The 17367-nt window shown below is 38.6% G+C and overlaps 1 protein-coding gene and 1 non-coding gene across 2 annotated transcripts; one reads left to right on the top strand and one right to left on the bottom strand.

The window, feature by feature from the left end:
* Positions 1-178: 178 nt before the first annotated feature.
* On the bottom strand, positions 179-2630 carry LOC142164703 (uncharacterized). The gene is made up of 3 exons (XM_075223115.1): positions 1154-2630; positions 466-519; positions 179-375 (listed from the first exon to the last, which is right to left on the bottom strand). The coding sequence occupies exons 1-3, from the start codon at positions 2628-2630 to the stop codon at positions 179-181; spliced, it is 1728 nt and encodes a 575-aa protein (XP_075079216.1).
* Positions 2631-3267: 637 nt separating this feature from the next.
* Positions 3268-3374, top strand: LOC142165104 (small nucleolar RNA R71). The gene has a single exon (XR_012696089.1). It is a non-coding gene; the product is annotated as a small nucleolar RNA R71 (small nucleolar RNA).
* Positions 3375-17367: the final 13993 nt, after the last annotated feature.

Below are 17367 nucleotides of genomic sequence, written 5' to 3'. Positions count from 1 at the left end.
TTTGGAGAAGTAAAATCCATCTTAACAATATAGGTCGCGCATCTTTTTTTGCTAAGAGGTATTTTAGAGCCGCATGATCAGTAAAAACAGTGACCTTGGTTCCTATCAGATAGGAACGAAACTTATCAAATGCAAATACCACTGCTAGTAGTTCTTTTTCAGTCGTGGCATAATTTAGTTAAGCCTCATTCATTGTCCTGATGGCATAGTAAATTGGACGAAAAATCTTATCTTTTCTCCGGCTTAAAACAACTCCAACTGCTATATCACTAGCATCACACATGACCTCAAAAGGTTGGTTCCAATCAGGGGACACAATTATAGGGGCAGTTGATAATTTTTCTTTAAGGGTGTCAAAGGCTTTCATACAATCACCTGAAAATTCAAACTTAACATCTTTTATTAAAAGGTTAGTCAGCGATTTTGAAATCTTTGAAAAATCTTTTATGAACCGTCTGTAAAAACCTGCATGACCTAGAAAGCTTCTAATGCCTCTAACAGTTGTGGGAGGAGGTAATCCTGCTATAAGATTAATTTTAGCCTTATCAACTTCTATCCTTTAGCAGTGATTTTATGTCCTAAAACAATTTCCTCAGTAACCATAAAATGACATTTTTCCCAATTAAGAATTAAGTTTGTCTCTTCATATCTCTTAAGAACTAAGGTTAAATGGTGAAGACAATCCTCAAAACCCTTGCCGAAAAGTGTAAAATCATCCATAAAAATTTCAAGAAATTTTTCAATCATGTTAGAAAAAATTGCTGACATGCAACGCTGAAATGTGGCAGGAGCATTGCACAAACCAAACAACATTCTCCTATATGCATATGTTCCATGAGGACATGTGAAAGTAGTCTTATCTTGATCTTCTGGTGCGATTGGTATTTGGTTACACCCTGAATAGCCATCAAGAAAACAATAAAACCCATATCCTGCAATTCTTTCTAACATTTGATCAATAAATGACAAAGGAAAGTGATCTTTTCTAGTGGCATCATTAATACGTCTATAATCTATACAAACTCTCCATCCTGTGACGGTCCTGGTAGGTATTAGTTCATTATTTTTATTTTTTATTACTGTCATACCTCCCTTTTTGGTACTATCTGAACAGGACTTACCCAAGGGTTGTCTGAAATAGGGTAAATAATACCTGCCGCCCAAAGCTTTACAATCTCCTTTTTTACCACTTCCTGCATTGCTGGGTTTAATCTCCTTTGGGGTTGGACTATCGGTTTGTAGATATCCTCCATGAGGATTCTGTGCGTACAAATTGTTGGATTAATCCCCTTGATATCTTCTACAGTCCATCCCAAGGCTCCTTTGTGTGCTTTAAATACTTCAATCAATCTTTCTTCCTGTTCTGTAGTTAGAGAAGATGAAATAATTACTGGAAATAACTCATGCTCAAGATAGACATATTTCAAATGAGAAGGGAGAGTATTGAGTTCAATTTTTGGTTGAACTTCTTCTAATTGCATGTCCCCTTCCTCATAATCTTTTTCCAATAATTTTGCATCACTTCTGAAAGTCAGATCTTCATCCTGTGTGGTGCCAGATTTTGCCAAATATCTTTCCATTGAGTCAGAAATTAATTTATCATCTTTGAATTCATCTATAAGATTATTAATCATGTCAATTGAAAAGCATGAAGATGACGTATCATCTTCTGAGAATCTTAGTATCTTTTGCATATAAAAAATAACTCTTTCTTCATCAACTCTTAAAATTAGTTGTCCTTGATGGACATCTATGATTGCCCTGCCTGTTGCAAGAAATGGTCTACCCAAAATAATTGGTTCATCAGGACACTCCTTCATTTCAAGTACTATGAAATCTACAGGAAAAACAAATTTATCTACTCTTACAAGCACATTTCTAATTATTCCCTTTGGTCTCTTAGTACTTTGATCAGCAAATTGAAGTGAAATACCTGTGTCTTTGATTTCACCAAGATCTAATTTTTTAAAAATAGAAAATGACATCAAATTTATTGAAGCTCCAGAATCACAAAGTGCTTTTTCAATGTATACTCCTCCCAGAGTATATGGAATGGTAAAACTACCTGGGTCACCGAGTTTTTGTGGTAGCTTATTTTGAAGTATAATACTGCATTTTTCAGTAAGCATTACCACAGAAACTTCTTCCAATTTCCTTTTGCTTGATAAAATTTCTTTCAAAAATTTGGCGTATGAAGGCATTTGCAATAAAGCATTAGTAAAAGGAATGTTAATGTGAATTTGTTTTAAAATCTCCAAAAACTTTGCAAATTGATTATCCGACTTTTCTCTTTTCATCTTTTGTGGGAAGGGAATTGTAACAGGGAAAAAAGTAAAATTTTTAGTATTTTCTTCTTCTTTTTTCTTGGCTTCTTTCTCTTCTGATGGTTGAGAGGGTGTCTCAACATTCTCACCCTTGCCTACCTGTTGTTCTGATTGATTCTTTTCTTGTTTGTTTGCATAGGGTTCATCAAGAGTCATACCTGACCGTAAGACAATGGCCTTATGGTGTTCTTTTGGATTTTTCTCTGTATTGCTTGGTAAAGGACCTTGAATCTTTTCAGACACAAGAGTTGCCAATTGGCTTAAGTGAATTTCAAGATTTTTTTGAACTGAATTTTGGCTTTTCATTTTTTCATCAGTAACCTTAATGTACTTGTACAAAAGGTTATCAAGACTTGGATGGCCTTGTTGAGGCCTTTGATGATATGGAGTTGCTTGCTGATAAGGCCTGAAATTTTGTTGTCCACGATTTTGATTTTGATATCCGGGTGGACTCTATACCTGTTGCTTTTGGTAGTTTTGAGAGTTTTCAGCACCATTTGCATTGCTCCATTGAAATCCTGGATGTTTTTGTGCTAATGGACTTCCAAATTGATACATCTTGTATCCGATGACATTGATCTGTTCATCATTTTGATTGGTTGCTTGACATTCGTGGTTTAGATGACTTCCTCCAAACAAGTCACAAGCCTCAGACTGGCTTGGTTGTTGTGTGTTTACCTGAAAAGATTCAAATTTTTGTGCCAAAGAAACAATCTGTTGTGTTAGTGTATTTAAAGCATCCACTTGATTTACTGTAGCAGCTTTCTTAATGATTACACTCTCAGATGGCCACTGTATGACATTTTCAGAAATTTCATTAAGCAATTGCAATGCTTCTTCTGTGGTTTTTCCCATTATGGAATCTCTTGCAGCTGCATCTATTACATTTCTAGAAGATGGTTTCAAACCATGATAAAAAATGTACAACTGCATATGTTCAGGAATGTCATGATGTGGACATTTCCTTAACATTGTTTTCAATCTTTCCCAAGCTTGATAAACTGACTCAGTGTCAGTCTGCAAGAAGTTAGATATATCCTGTCTTAACTTTGTTGTTTTAGTAGGAAAAAATATTTATTTAAAAATTTCTGAGTCATTTGGTCCCATGTGGTAATAGACCCTTGCGGCAAACTTCGTAACCAAGTTTTGGCCTCTCCTTTTAAAGAAAAAGAAAATAACCTTAACTTAATTTCTTCAGGAGGTACTCCATTATACTTTGCAGGTTCAACCAATTCTAAAAAGTCAATTAAATGACTATGTGTATCTTCACTTAGATCACCAGTGAAAATGCAAGATTGTTGAATTGTTTGAATCAGGCCTGTCCTGATTTCAAAGTTATTGGCTGCTACTGGAGGTTTCCTGACACTAGATTCACAATTAAAGCGATCAGGTCTAGCATAATCCCTTAGGATTCTATTTGCTCGTCTTGGCGCCATTTCATCAAACTGCTCCTCTACATAAGCTGGTGGTGGAATTTGTAGTGGATTGCTATCATCTTCTAATTGGTACTCCATTCTGTTACAAGTTATGTTTTGAGACGATATTTGTCCTTTCCCGCACAATCGCAAAAGTTTTTTCAATTTCAGGATCGTAATTGGCCAACTCTTTTGCAGAAGAGCAGGTCATAAACTATCTGAAATTAAAGTAAAATAAAGATAGTTCCTAAAATAGTAATAGATAGTTTTAAAAATGAATTAAAAAAATAGTACGGTAATATTATAGTTAACTAAATCAGTAAATTGTAACTAACCATCAAAGAAATAATATAATACTAATTATATTATATGAAAAAAAGTCAATAATAAATCAAGTATGTTGAAGGATTAAAGTACTATCACTTAAAAAAAGTTGAATAAAATATTATTTTATAGAAATATAGTAAAAGTAATAGTTAATAATAGTAATATAGAATAGTACAAAAGATACTTTTAGAACTAGAATAGTAAAAACAAGTACTTACAATTATAATAATAATAAAAATAATAAAATATACTTTAAAAAAATGACAAATAAAAAAATGAGATTGTGAATCACAAAACTAATATATTATACTATTATATAGATGTTAGTACTAACAATAATAATATAATAATAAAATATAAAATAGAGTAGGTTGAAGTACTAACTATGAGGGATTTCTTTTTTCTTTTTTTTTTTACAATATTATATAGAATTGCTCCTAATAATAGTACAATTATGATAGCATTATGTAGGAGATAACATTTTGAAGGGAAAATTAACAATAATAATAAATTCTCAAATTAGTAATAAAATATTTAATCTGAAGTTGATGTGTGCCAATCCCCGGCAACAGCGCCAAAAATTTGACGAAGCTTGTGTGTATAGGATTTTCTGCTCGTACTCTGTCAAATTCTAGTATAGTTTATGATATCGTCTCACAGAGATTGGACAATCTAAGCTACAAACTTATAATATTTTGACTCCTATTTGAGAGAACCAAATTGATGAAAGGTGTGTTTGAAATTATAAATTAAGACAAATTTCTTCTGAAAAGTTTATATTTAAAAAGAGTTGGGAATCGTTGAATGTATCATTACAATAAAATCTCAGTTTCATACGTATTTCTCTAAAGAATAATTGCTTATAGCTAATATAATTATATTTTTATACTAAGAAATAAATAAATAATTAACACTCCATGAGGTTATGTCAATTAATTGATTTAAACTAGTGACGATTAAACTGAAATATCTTGTCTGAATTGTGCTCAAGCATAATAAAAACTTCGTGAGAATATTTTTACTAGAAAATCAATAATCTTGCCTTCAACAATTTCTCCGTGAGAATTAAAACTGAGGAAAGTAAGATTACATACTTGAAACAATAATCTTACTAAAAATTACTTTGACTCTAATATTATGTGCTCAAGTGTAGTAAAAACTTTATGAGAATATTTTTACTAAAAAATCAATAATCTTGCCTTCAACAATTCCTCCGTAAGAATTTAAACTGAGGAAAGCAAGATTACAGACTTGAAATAATAATCTTACTAAAAATTACTTTCACTCTAATATTCTATTCATCAGTTATTATATATTAATTTTGCTTCGTAAAAATTACAAAATTAATATAAGAATAACTTAGATATAAAATATGTAGATGTGATAATAATGATTAAAAAATCATCATACCATCACAATATAAAATGTAAATAGAGTTTCAGGCCAAGAATGTATTGAAACTAAATAGTATTATAATTATATCAAGCTTCATCAACTATCCCAACAAAAAGAAATTACTCCATTATGAAGTAAGAAAAGCTAAAAAATATTTTCAAAAGACTAAGAATATTTTTACTACAAAGAGAGACTAGAGAAAGAGACCAAGATTACTCTTCTCTTTCTCTTTAGAACTTAAGAAAAACTAAATAGGAAATTGGATACAAAGTGGGATGTTCTTTCTTCTACAAACATATGCCTATTTATAGGAAAATTTCTACAAGACCTTGGTGAGAATTTACTTGATAATATCAATATATCATATGGCCATGATGAGAAATTGACATGGCAATTTGTCATGAAATTTTGGTGAGAATTTGCCATAACTTTTATATCTCTTGACTTTGTGTAGTCTTAGATGAAATTGTCACGGATATATCCTTCTTCCTTGAACTGTAGATTCTTTCTTTTTCCCTTTTTCTATGTATTCTTTTTCCTGCAAGAATTGTTAGAAAAGTGCGAGAATTGGATATAAATTGGTCATATTGTATATCTAAAATATTATATTTTTTTATTAAAATATAAGAATAATATATATCTATCAATACCCCTACACTTAAATTTTTGCTCGTCCTCGAGGAAAAGAATTTTGAAAAAAAAAATATATATTACTAATTTTTTTGTTTAAAATTATGGCTACTCTTGTAAAATGAAAATTTAATCAAATAAAATCTATCATGATTTCAAACTTTATAAATTTTCTATATTCATCAAATCTTTACCTTTTTTTATTTTTATTTTTATTCAACAAAAATTGTACCTTCTTTCTTTTTGAGACTTCTCTGAAATTGATAACTTTATGATCATTTACATTTAGTATTCTTCATCTTTTGTCCATAGTCTTGCCCTTTATGTCTATCTCCACTAATGTAGACTAAACATTGATTTCTAAAATCGTACCGAGGTTCGCATTAAGGCACCGTAGACCGCACAAAATTCACTGCGGCCACAGTCCTCCATTCTCAACTTTCTGAAGTTTCACCACCGCGGTCTGTACAAAATGGCATTGCGGACCGCGGAGAAGCAATATGGACCGCAATAAATCCACTACGAACCGAGGTGAGTTATACCTAGCAACACCAACCTAGAGTTTCAATTTTCTTCGCATTTTTAGTCTAATTTTCACCTATTATTGATCCCCTAGGTGTTCAATCACTGTTTTTAACTACTTAGTCCTAATCTAAACAACTTATGAAACCCTAAGCTAAAATATTAACGAAAAAGGGGAGAATAAATGTAGAACTGCCCATTTAAAAGAAAATAAAACACATTTAAAAGCTAAGCAAAGATTAAAAGTACCGGATATGAGATGCAATGTAGATTAATGAGACAACAGTTGAATTGGAGCAGGTAGGAGTGATGAACAATGATTTTTTCTATTCAGTGTGCAAAAGAGCGAAAAGTTTAAAATGAAGGCCTCGGGCCCTATTTATAGAAAAAGGACACGGGGCCCACTTCACCTGCCCACTGTGGACCGCACAAATTGGCACCGCAGTCCGCGGTGCTCACAAATATGAATCACTAAGGAGACGTCCACTGCAGACCGCAATAAATGCAATGCGGCCGCAGTGGTCCACCGTAGACTGCACAAAATATATTGCGGCCGCGGTGACAAACTTCAGAGAACCCCATTCTTGACCAATTAACTCTGCGGACCGCATTGAAATGTTGCCCCCGCACTAAGGCCTTTGCGGCTGTACAAAATACAATGCGGCCGCAGTGCAAACTTCAGAGAGTGTACGTTTTTTTTCCTAATTGGTCCTGCACTGCATCAAAACAATCCTACACACATCTCACAACTAGTTAGTCCAAAAGTAGATCCTATACTACAAAGAAAATCAAAGAAAAATGAAAAGAAAGACACATGACTTGCCTCCCAAGAAGCGCGTGATTTAACGTGACGGCACGACGCAGGTTACCATCAAATCACTTTAGATGGAGCAGTGCCACCACGTGGCTGTCATTAATTTTACATAAGTAGTGCTTGACCCTGTGCCCATTAACTCTGAAAACCTCCCCATTTTTGTTCTTCAAGTCAAGTGCACCAAACGGAGTCACAAACACCACTTCAAAAGGTCTACTCCATTTAGATTTATGCTTTCTCGGAAACAGACGTAACCGAGAATTGAATAAGAGAACCAAATCACCCACTTTGAACTCCTTGACACGAGCATGTTTATCATGAAGGTAATTCATCTTGTCCTTGTACAAGGACGAACTGGAGTAGGCATGGAATCGGAATTCATCAAGTTCATTAAGCTGCTCCACACGAAGATTTGCTGCCACATCCCATTCAAGATTCAACTTACTCAAATCCCATATGGCCTTGTGCTCTAACTCAACCGGTATATGAAAAGCTTTACCATACACCAACCGATACAATGACATACCAATCGGAGTCTTGTAAGCAGTCCTATAAGCCCATAGAGCATCATCCAACTTCTTTGACCAATCGGTCCTATTTGCATTGACCGTCTTTGACAATATACTCTTGATTTCCCTGTTTGAGACTTCAACTTGGCCACTCGCATGAGGATAATAAGGAGTAGAAACTTTGTGATTGACACCATACTTTGCAAGTAAAGTGTCAAAAACTCTATTACAAAAATGAGACTCCCCATCACTTATGATTGCACGAGGACTGCCAAACCTAGTAAAAATGCTTTTCTTGAGAAACATAACAACACTCCGGGCCTCATTGTTGGGTAAAGCCATGGCTTCAACCCACTTTGAAACATAGTCAACCGCCACAAGAATGTATGTGTTCCCACACGAACTAACAAACGGGCCCATAAAATCAATGCCCCATACATCAAAAATATCAACTTCAAGAATGGTATTGAGAGGCATCTCATCTATCTTCGAAATTCCACCCGCTCTTTGCCATTCGTCGCATCTCTTCACAAGTTCACTTGTATCTTTGTACAAAGTTGGCCAATAAAACCCACAACTAAGAAATTTGGAAGCCATCCTTGCCCCGCCATGATGGCCACCATAGGGAGAGGAATCACAAGCCTCTAAAATACTCAATTGCTCCTCCTCCAGGACACACCTTCAGATCACACCATCCGTGCAGATCTTGAACAAGTATGGCTCATCCCAATAAAATTCCAAACTATCCTATTTGACCTTCTTCCTTTGGTTAACGGGATTATACCAGTCACAAGAAAATTAGCAACATCCGCAAATCATGGCATACCATTCACCGACACAGAAAGGAGTTGCTCATCAGGAAATGAATTATTGATCTCTAGGCCATCACGAGGCCTCCCCTCCTCCTCCAAGCGGACAAGTGGTCCGCCACTTGGTTTTCACTACCCTTTCGGTCCACAATCTCCAAATCAAACTCTTGAAGTAACAAGACATATCGCATCAGTCTAGCTTTGGAATCCTTCTTCGTCATCAAGTACCGGAGTGTGGCATGATCGGTATGAACTATGACCTTGGCACCCATGAGATATGACCGAAATTTCTCCATCGCGAACACAATAGCCAAAAGCTCTTTCTCAGTCACCGTGTAGTTCACTTGAGCATCATTCATTGTCTTGCTCGCATAGTACACTGGATGAAATATTTTGTTCTCTTTTTGACCCAAGACCGCCCCAACTGCCACATCACTTGCATCACACATAAGCTCGAAAGGCAAGCTCCAATTGGGTGCAGTAATAATAGGAGTTGTGGTCAACTTGTGCTTGAGAAGTTCAAAGGCTTGCATATATCTTTCATCGAACACGAACTTGGCATCTTTTTCCAATAACTTGCATAAGGGATTCACTACCTTTGAAAAGTCTTTGATAAATCTCTGGTAGAACCCCGCATGCCCAAGAAAGCTTCTAACTCCCATGACAGAAGTAGGGGGAGGGAGCCTTCAAAATCACTTCAATTTTTGCTTTGTCAACCTCTATACCATGCTTTGAGATTTTATTCCCAAAAACTATGTCCTCCTCAACCATGAAGTGGCATTTCTCCCAATTAAGAACAAGATTGGTTTCTTCACAACGGGCCAACACTTTATCAAGATTTTTCAAATATTTATCAAACGAGTCACCCACAACACTAAAGTTATCCATGAACACCTCCAAAATTCTTCCACCATATCGGTGAAAATGGCCATCTTACACTGCTGAAATGTAGCTGGTGCATTACATAACTCAAAAGGCATCCTAGAAAAGGCAAAGGTGCCATATGGACAAGTGAAGGTGGTCTTCTCCTAATCTTCCGGAGCAATCAAGATTTGGTTGTACCCAGAATACCAATTCAAGAAACAGTAGAAGGCACGCCCAACAAGTCAATCTAACATTTGATCAAGAAAAGGCAATGGAAAGTGATCCTTGCGGGTCACTTTATTCAACTTGTGGTAGACCATGCATACCCTCCACCCGGTGACAGTCCTTGTTGGAATCAACTCATTTTGCAAATTTGTAACCACGGTTATATCACCCTTCTTCGGCACACCATTGCACCGGCGAAGTCCAAGTGCTATCGGAGATGGGGTACATAACCCCGGCATCCAACCACTTGATCACCTCATTTTTCACAACTTCTTGCATTGCCTCGTTCGACCTCCTTTGATGTTCCAAGGAGGTCTTTGCATCATCTTCCATAATAATCTTGTGCATATAGAATGCGGGGCTTATCCCCAGAATATCACCTAAGGTCCATCCAATTGCCTTCTATCGCTTTTGAAGCACCGCCAATGTGGCATCAACCTGCATGTTAGTAAGACAAAAGGAAAGAATAACTGGAAAAGTTGAACTAGGGCCTAAAAACGCATACCTGAGGTGTGGAGGCAACGACTTCAACTCCAACACCGGAGGCTTCTTGATTGAAGGTTTTGTTGGTGGAGTCTTCCTATTCTCAAGATCCAAATAGAGTTTCCTAGGCTCATAGGAGTAGGAGCCCATTCCATGTAAAGCATTCACGCACTCCACTCGGCCTTCATCCTCATTTATATCAAGATTCAACAATACTGCCTCTAGAGGGTCCTCCATATTGATCATTGCACGAGTATCATCAACTATCACTGCCGTGACAAGGTCCACAAAGGAGCACACCTTAGAACTGTTGGGCTGCTTCATTGACTTGCACACATGAAAGACCACATTCTCATCACCCACCTGGAAGGTGAGTTCCCCTGCTTCCACATCAACTAAAGCCTTCCCAGTAGCAAGGAAAGGTCTTCCCAATATGATTGGAACCTCATAATCTACCTTACAATCCAAGATCACAAAATTAGCAGGCAAGATAAATTTGTCCACCCGGACAAGGACATCATCAATAATACCCAATGGTCTCTTCATAGTTCTATTCGCCATTTGTAATTTCATGGAAGTCGTCCTCGGTTGTCCAAAATCCAAAGTCTTGAAAACTGAGTAGGACATCAAGTTGATACTTGCCCCCAAATCACATAAAGCTTTTGCAAAGTACGCACTCCTAATAGTGCAAGGAATGGTGAAAGCACCGGGATTTTCAAGCTTCGGGGCCATTGAGTGCACTATTGCACTAACTTGGTGGGTCATTTTGATAGTTTCACAATCCATGGAACTTTTCTTTATCACCAAGTCCTTTATGAATTTAGCATAACCCGACATTTGCTCTAGAGCCTCCACTAGAGGCACATTAATGGATAAGCTCTTCATCATGTCAATAAACTTCTTAAACCGATTCTAATTTTTCTGCTTCGCGAGCCTTTGAGGATAAGGTGGAGGTGGCCTTGTCAAATAAGCCTTGGCTTTAGGCACAACCATTTCCATCATGTCTATTACGTGTTCCTTAGACGGGTTCACGTCACTCTGAGTCTCCACCTCGGCATCTTGAATATCAATCCTCACTTCCTCATTCACGTTCTAATCAATCACATTTTCAACCACCAACAAGACCTCATTCTCTTGCAACTCAACTTCATCACTCAAAATTTCTTTTTATTTGGAGGTATTCACATCACCGCCTCATCCAATTCCTGTAGTTACCGCCATAATATGATTGTTTCCACCCTTCGGGTTAACTACCGTATCACTTGGTAGAGCCCCCTGTATTCAAGGATTGTGAGATTTGACCTAATTGAACCTCCAAGTTTTGGATTGAATTATTGTAGGAAGCCAACTGAGCATCGGAGTCTGCATTCTTTTTCATCATCTATTCAAACATCATTTCAATTCTCCCAATTTCATTGTTGGAAGAACTAGGACATTGGGATGGGGATTGTTCGGTTGTTGATACATTGGGGGCCTTTGAAAGCCTTGCCCCCGATTTTCTTGATTGCCATTGTTCCAACCACCCTGATTGTTGTTGCCACCCCAGTTGTTGTTGTTACTATTCCAATTACTCTGATTGTTCTGGTTATTATTCTGATTGCTGTTTCCCCAATTACTATTCCCTTGTTGTTGTTGATTGCCCCAATTTATTTGGGGTCTCCATTGTTGTTGGTTGGAAGAATTGCCCCTTTGGCCCTGATAATTGTTCACATATTACACTTTTTCATTCTGCCCATCATAAACATCATCTTGTAATCAACCACAATCATTGTCATATTGATCCAAATTTCCTTGGTTCTGTTGACCTCTTTGTCTTCTTTTGTTCACTAGCATGTTGACACCCTCCATAGCATTTACTTGGCGTGGATTTTGAACCTATTGTAATTGTGCCTTTGCTAGTTGGTTCATTGTTGTTGTCAGCTCTACTATAGCCTGCCTATGATCATGTAGCTCTTTGTGTAAGTGAGTGACAGTGGGGTCACCTTGTGGCACATTGGCTCTACTTTGCCAAGCAGAGGATGTGTCAGCCATCTCGTCAAGAATGTCACAAGCCTCATCATAAGACAGCTTCATAAAATTACCCCCAACAAGTTGGTTCATTATGCACTGATTTGTTGTGTTAATGCCCCGGTAAAATGTCTGTTGTATCATTGCCTCAGTCATATCATTGTTGGGACATTCCTTTATCATGGTTCTGTATCTCTCCCATATCTTATGTAATGGTTCGGTGGGCTCCTGCTTGAAATCTAAGATCTCATCCCTCAATGCTGCCATGTGCCCCGGTGAGAAAATTTTTGCAATGAATTTATCCGCCAACTCATCCCAAGTAGTGATGGAATGGTTGTGAAATTGTTCAAGCCAATCCAATGCCTTCCCTCTAAGTGAGAAAAGGAATAGTCTCAACCGAAGTGCATCCTTTGACACATTAGTTTGCTTATTCCCCCAACATGCATCCACGAAAACCTTGAGATGTTTGTAAACATTCTGATTGAGAGCACCTGTGAAATACCCTCGCTGCTCCAACAATGTCAGAATCACATTTTGTAATTTGAAAATTGCCCACCCGGATCCGGGGTGGGACAATTGCACTAGCAAATCCTTGGTTAGGGAGCACTCGAGCAGCCACTCTTGGAGTTGCGGGGGGAGGGTATGGAATATTATCATTGGCTTGTCGGCCTCTCCTTTTTCCTTGAGGCACAATAGGAACCTCATCATCAATATTGTCATCTACCTCCTCCCCCGGCGGAAGATCTCCAAGAGGTGCGTTGTTTGCTGCCATTTTGTACCTGAAGTTGCAACACACACAAATTAGTAACGCAGAAGGAAAGAAGAACAATACACAAAACTATTTAGATAGATAGCTAAAACTGTTAGCTCCCTGGCAACGACGCCAAAAAGTGATCATAACCAACCCTACACCACTATGGAGTGTCAAGAGCGGTCGAAGCAACTTTTACCCGAGATGGTGGGGATCGAATCCACAGGGAGCTAGAAGTGGGAGTTGGATTCCTATCTAAACTAGAGATGCGTAGTGCTCTTAATTACACTTCCAATCATCTTTTGGTTGAATATTACTTCTAATATTTGGGCTAATGATAAGCTAAATTAAACTAAGAATGATTGCTTGTAGGGTTTTCTATTAATTAAAGAAGCACTAGGGAAGTGACTTTCTCCTAGGTGAATACTTGACGGGATCTAAAGCCTAAGGAAAAGACGTTATGTTGGGGATTGTGATATAGCCAATGCACAGAATTACTCACTCTATACCTCTCGGTAGCTTGAGTGACTTTGCCCTAATTGACTTTCTCAAGACCAATTGGGTGTCAAATTGTGCAAGCAATATAGGCTCAAGTAGGATATTACTATCTCTAGGTTTAACCCTTTAATTGGGGCTATCAATCTCTTGATTACACCCCAATTCCTTGTTGGACTAATTTTACTAGACTCAAGTTCTCTTTCTCAAGAACAACCCAAGTCAAATAGACACAAATTAGTGTTTGCAACCACTAATTCAACATGGAAAATACAAATCAGTCCAAATATCAACTACCCATAAATATCTAAGCCTTAAATTAAAAGACCCATCAAATACCCACACTAGGGTTGAGCCACAACCCTAGCTAATGGGTCTAGCTACTCAAATAATGGAAGAAAACAAAGAAATAGATGAAGAATAACCCATAAGATTCAATTACAAGCTAAGATAAAGAAGAATCAGTGTTAATCTAGCTAAATATTACTCAAACTGGCTTAACACAGCCGTTCACGTGCTTTGGTCTTTCGCTGATTACAAAAAAAAATGCCCTAAAAATGGGAAAAGAAAGTATTTATACTAGGCCAAATTTTCTGGACAAAATACCCCTACGGGGGTACCGCGGACCGCAAGAAATGGAGTGCGGCCGCGGTGAGGCATTTTGGCTTCAAGTCTCTGCTCTCTGAACATGGCCACCGTGGGCTGCATAAATTGCACCGCAGCCGCGGTGGCTTCAATTATGGTCCACATAAAAAGGACCGCGGACCGCATTGGCATAATCCTCCAAACTCCCAACTCTCTGAACCCCCATCTTTGCGGACCGCACAAACTCGATTACGGCCGCGATGAGGCTGCTGCAGTCCACATAAAATGCTTTGCGGCCGCCGTGCTTGAGTTTCCAAAATATCCACCTCTCTGAATCTCCTCACTGTGGACCGCACTAAATGAAATGCGGCCGCAGTGGATCTGTTGCACTGTGCTTGGACTTGTTCTTGGTACTTGTGCATGTTTCAATCCTTTTTGAGCTGGTTTTGACTAATTGTCATCTTTTTGTCCAAACCCTGCAAACAAGTACAACATGTAAGCCTTTGGGACTATTTTGTATACATTTTTAATCAAAACTCAAGTAAGACAGAGTGTAAAATGAGCTATAATCCCTAGTTATCACATCACACCATGAGTCAAGGTCCTGAGTTCGGAAATTTAGAAGGCATTTTCTTTTTTATTTGATATTGAAATCCAAGGTTTGAATATTATAATTATTTGTAAGGGTCAAACGACCGAACGAATCGTGCCCATATAGCTCATTCTCGCCATGGCAGATAGCTTTTGTATCGTCGATTGTGTACACTACGTTTAAAGTAATAAATGAAGTTTGTCTTCTATGTCTCATCAATTCACATCTGCCCCAGCAATGTTATCGTTAAGTTACTTAAAGTGAATATTGGGTTCAAAACCCTTAAGCTTATGGGCCTCCCCAAACCGGGGACTGCTACCCGATAATAAAATTGGAAAATTTGGGCTACCAAACCTCGGAGGCACCAAACCTATAAGGCAGGGCCCAAACACGAAAGGCCACGACCGATTTAAAACGGCTTGGAGACGTCTGAGTTCGTATATAAAAAGTAAGGTCCTTATATATTTTTTTTAATCTATAAAAGATTACTTCCGATCCGGCCATGAAAAAAGTCGCCTTCAGCAAACAATAATCGTGTCATGTTAAAATATTCGAATATTTAATAAAGACTTCATTTTTATCGGATCCTCCGAAGTCAGAGCAACTCAGAGTTATTACTTAACCCATGCCTCATCTGGGCTTTGGGGGAACGAATAGTCTAAGTTATGTCAAATTCTATGCTAAGGCATCAATAGCATATTTTGAAGACTGAAACACAAGTGATAAGTCTCGAATATAAAGAAAATACTGAAAAGAAAAGGACACAATATAGCCTAAGGGAAATTTTTATATATGTACCAAAAAGTATTTATAGAGGCACTGTGAAGCAGCCCCAAATAAAAACAATGTACAAGAGAAAACAAAAAATAAACTAAGGCATTTCCCGCGTAGTCTTCACCGGATCCCGACTCGCTGCCCAAACCCTCAGGCTCATATCATTCTTTAGCCTCGGCCTCAAGCCTTTTTGCCTCTTCGATCTCGGCTGCTAGATCGAACCCCGGGGCATGAATCTCCTCGAGAGTTTCCCTCCGGGATAGCCATTTCACGTACTCAGCCTTTATAATTATATGGGCCTTGGCCACCTCCACATCGTTCTTATATTGGGTCAGCATATCCTAAATTTCGGAGGACTCGTTTGAAGCCACCTCCAAATTGGACTTCAGTGCGGTGTACTTCTGGCCGAAGGTATTCCGTTTCATGACGGTCGAGTCCAGTTGTGCTCGGAGCTCATCGTTCAGCCGAGACTATTTATTGACTTTATCTTTCATCACCCGGAGCTGATCCTTGGCCGATGCCAAATCCTCTTTAGTGGCATCACGTTCTGAGGCCTGGAGATCCATTTTGCTCCTCAACTTCTCGGCCGAGGCTTTGACCTCGTTCATTTCGTCCCTAAGCTGGTCGATTAGGTCTATCTTCTCTTTGAGCTACGAGGTTGTGGCGTTAGCAGTTCCATTTATCTTCTTGTTATTAATCTCAAACACCCTTATCTTTTCGACCAAAATGGATGTTCCCGTTTCACTATCGAGGCCTCCTTTTGAGCTCTTTCCATCTCGGTTTGGAGAACAGGGAGGTCCTTGAGGGCCTCATTCTTTTGCCCACTACGAGCTTTGTACGTGTCCTTCTGCTGAACTTGATCCTTGAGCTCGAACTCAAGATGACCCAACTCCATCCGAGACCGATGGAAGCTCTCAAGATGAAGCACTGAGGCCTAAGGATTAAAAATGATGAAATCATTAAAGTATGCTAAGGCTAAATGAACTTTTGAGGGTATAAAGAAAGGGAAACATACCCTATTCAGCGCCTTTTTGCCTCGTTGAAAAGGCTCGGCGCATCCACTCCGTTCATCTTCACATGGTCCTCTTCGGTTACCAAGCAACGAAGGTAGTTGGCCACGCCAACCGGCCCGGTTAGCACCTTGGTATCCGCCGGTATCATAAATCATAACCTTGGCCGTTCTCTTATTGTCTCGCTCAGGGCAGGGAACTACTTCACAAGCTTTGGGCTTAAGCTCGGCCCACTTAACTCCAGCAGCACGTCTGTTCTCGGGATTTCTAGGTGGCGAAACTCGGAGTAGTCCTCCAGCGCACCGACGTACATGCCTTCAAAAAACAGGTTATGGGCCTCATCTACAACCCGTGATGCCTCAGTCGACTTTTCTCTAATGGCCCGGGCCTCGCCAAATAGGGACTCCGTGTTAGGCAGGACTCCAGAATGTCAATGACGTTAGTGGCTTCTCTCGGAACCAGAGTAGCTTCTCAAGAAGCAGTAGCCACGGCTTTTCCCTCGGGCTCCCGAACTGAAGAGTGTTTAGCCTTATGGTCGCCTCCTTTCAGTGTTTCTTGCTTGTCTGCAGCGATGGCCGGTTCATGGGCGGAAAACTCCATATTGTCATGTTTAGGGTAATTCTTGAGCCGGTAAAGAGAATCAGGGTCTGGTACCCTGGTCTGAGTAATCTTCTTGGTGCTCTTTTGGACTTGCCCATGACCCCCTTTTTCTTAGCCTCAGATGGAGCATCCGAGGAGCTAGAAGACCGCATCTTTCTTCTCTTTTTCTCCTCCTTCTTTACAGCAGCATCAACGACAAGCTGTCTTGAAGCAGAGTGTTTTATAGATGGGGATGA

This window comes from Nicotiana tabacum, chromosome 1, assembly GCF_000715075.1.
Source record: "Nicotiana tabacum cultivar K326 chromosome 1, ASM71507v2, whole genome shotgun sequence".
Lineage (NCBI taxonomy): Eukaryota > Viridiplantae > Streptophyta > Magnoliopsida > Solanales > Solanaceae > Nicotiana > Nicotiana tabacum.
Note: the sequence above shows the minus strand (reverse complement) of the source record. Positions and strands in the feature narration are given on the sequence as shown.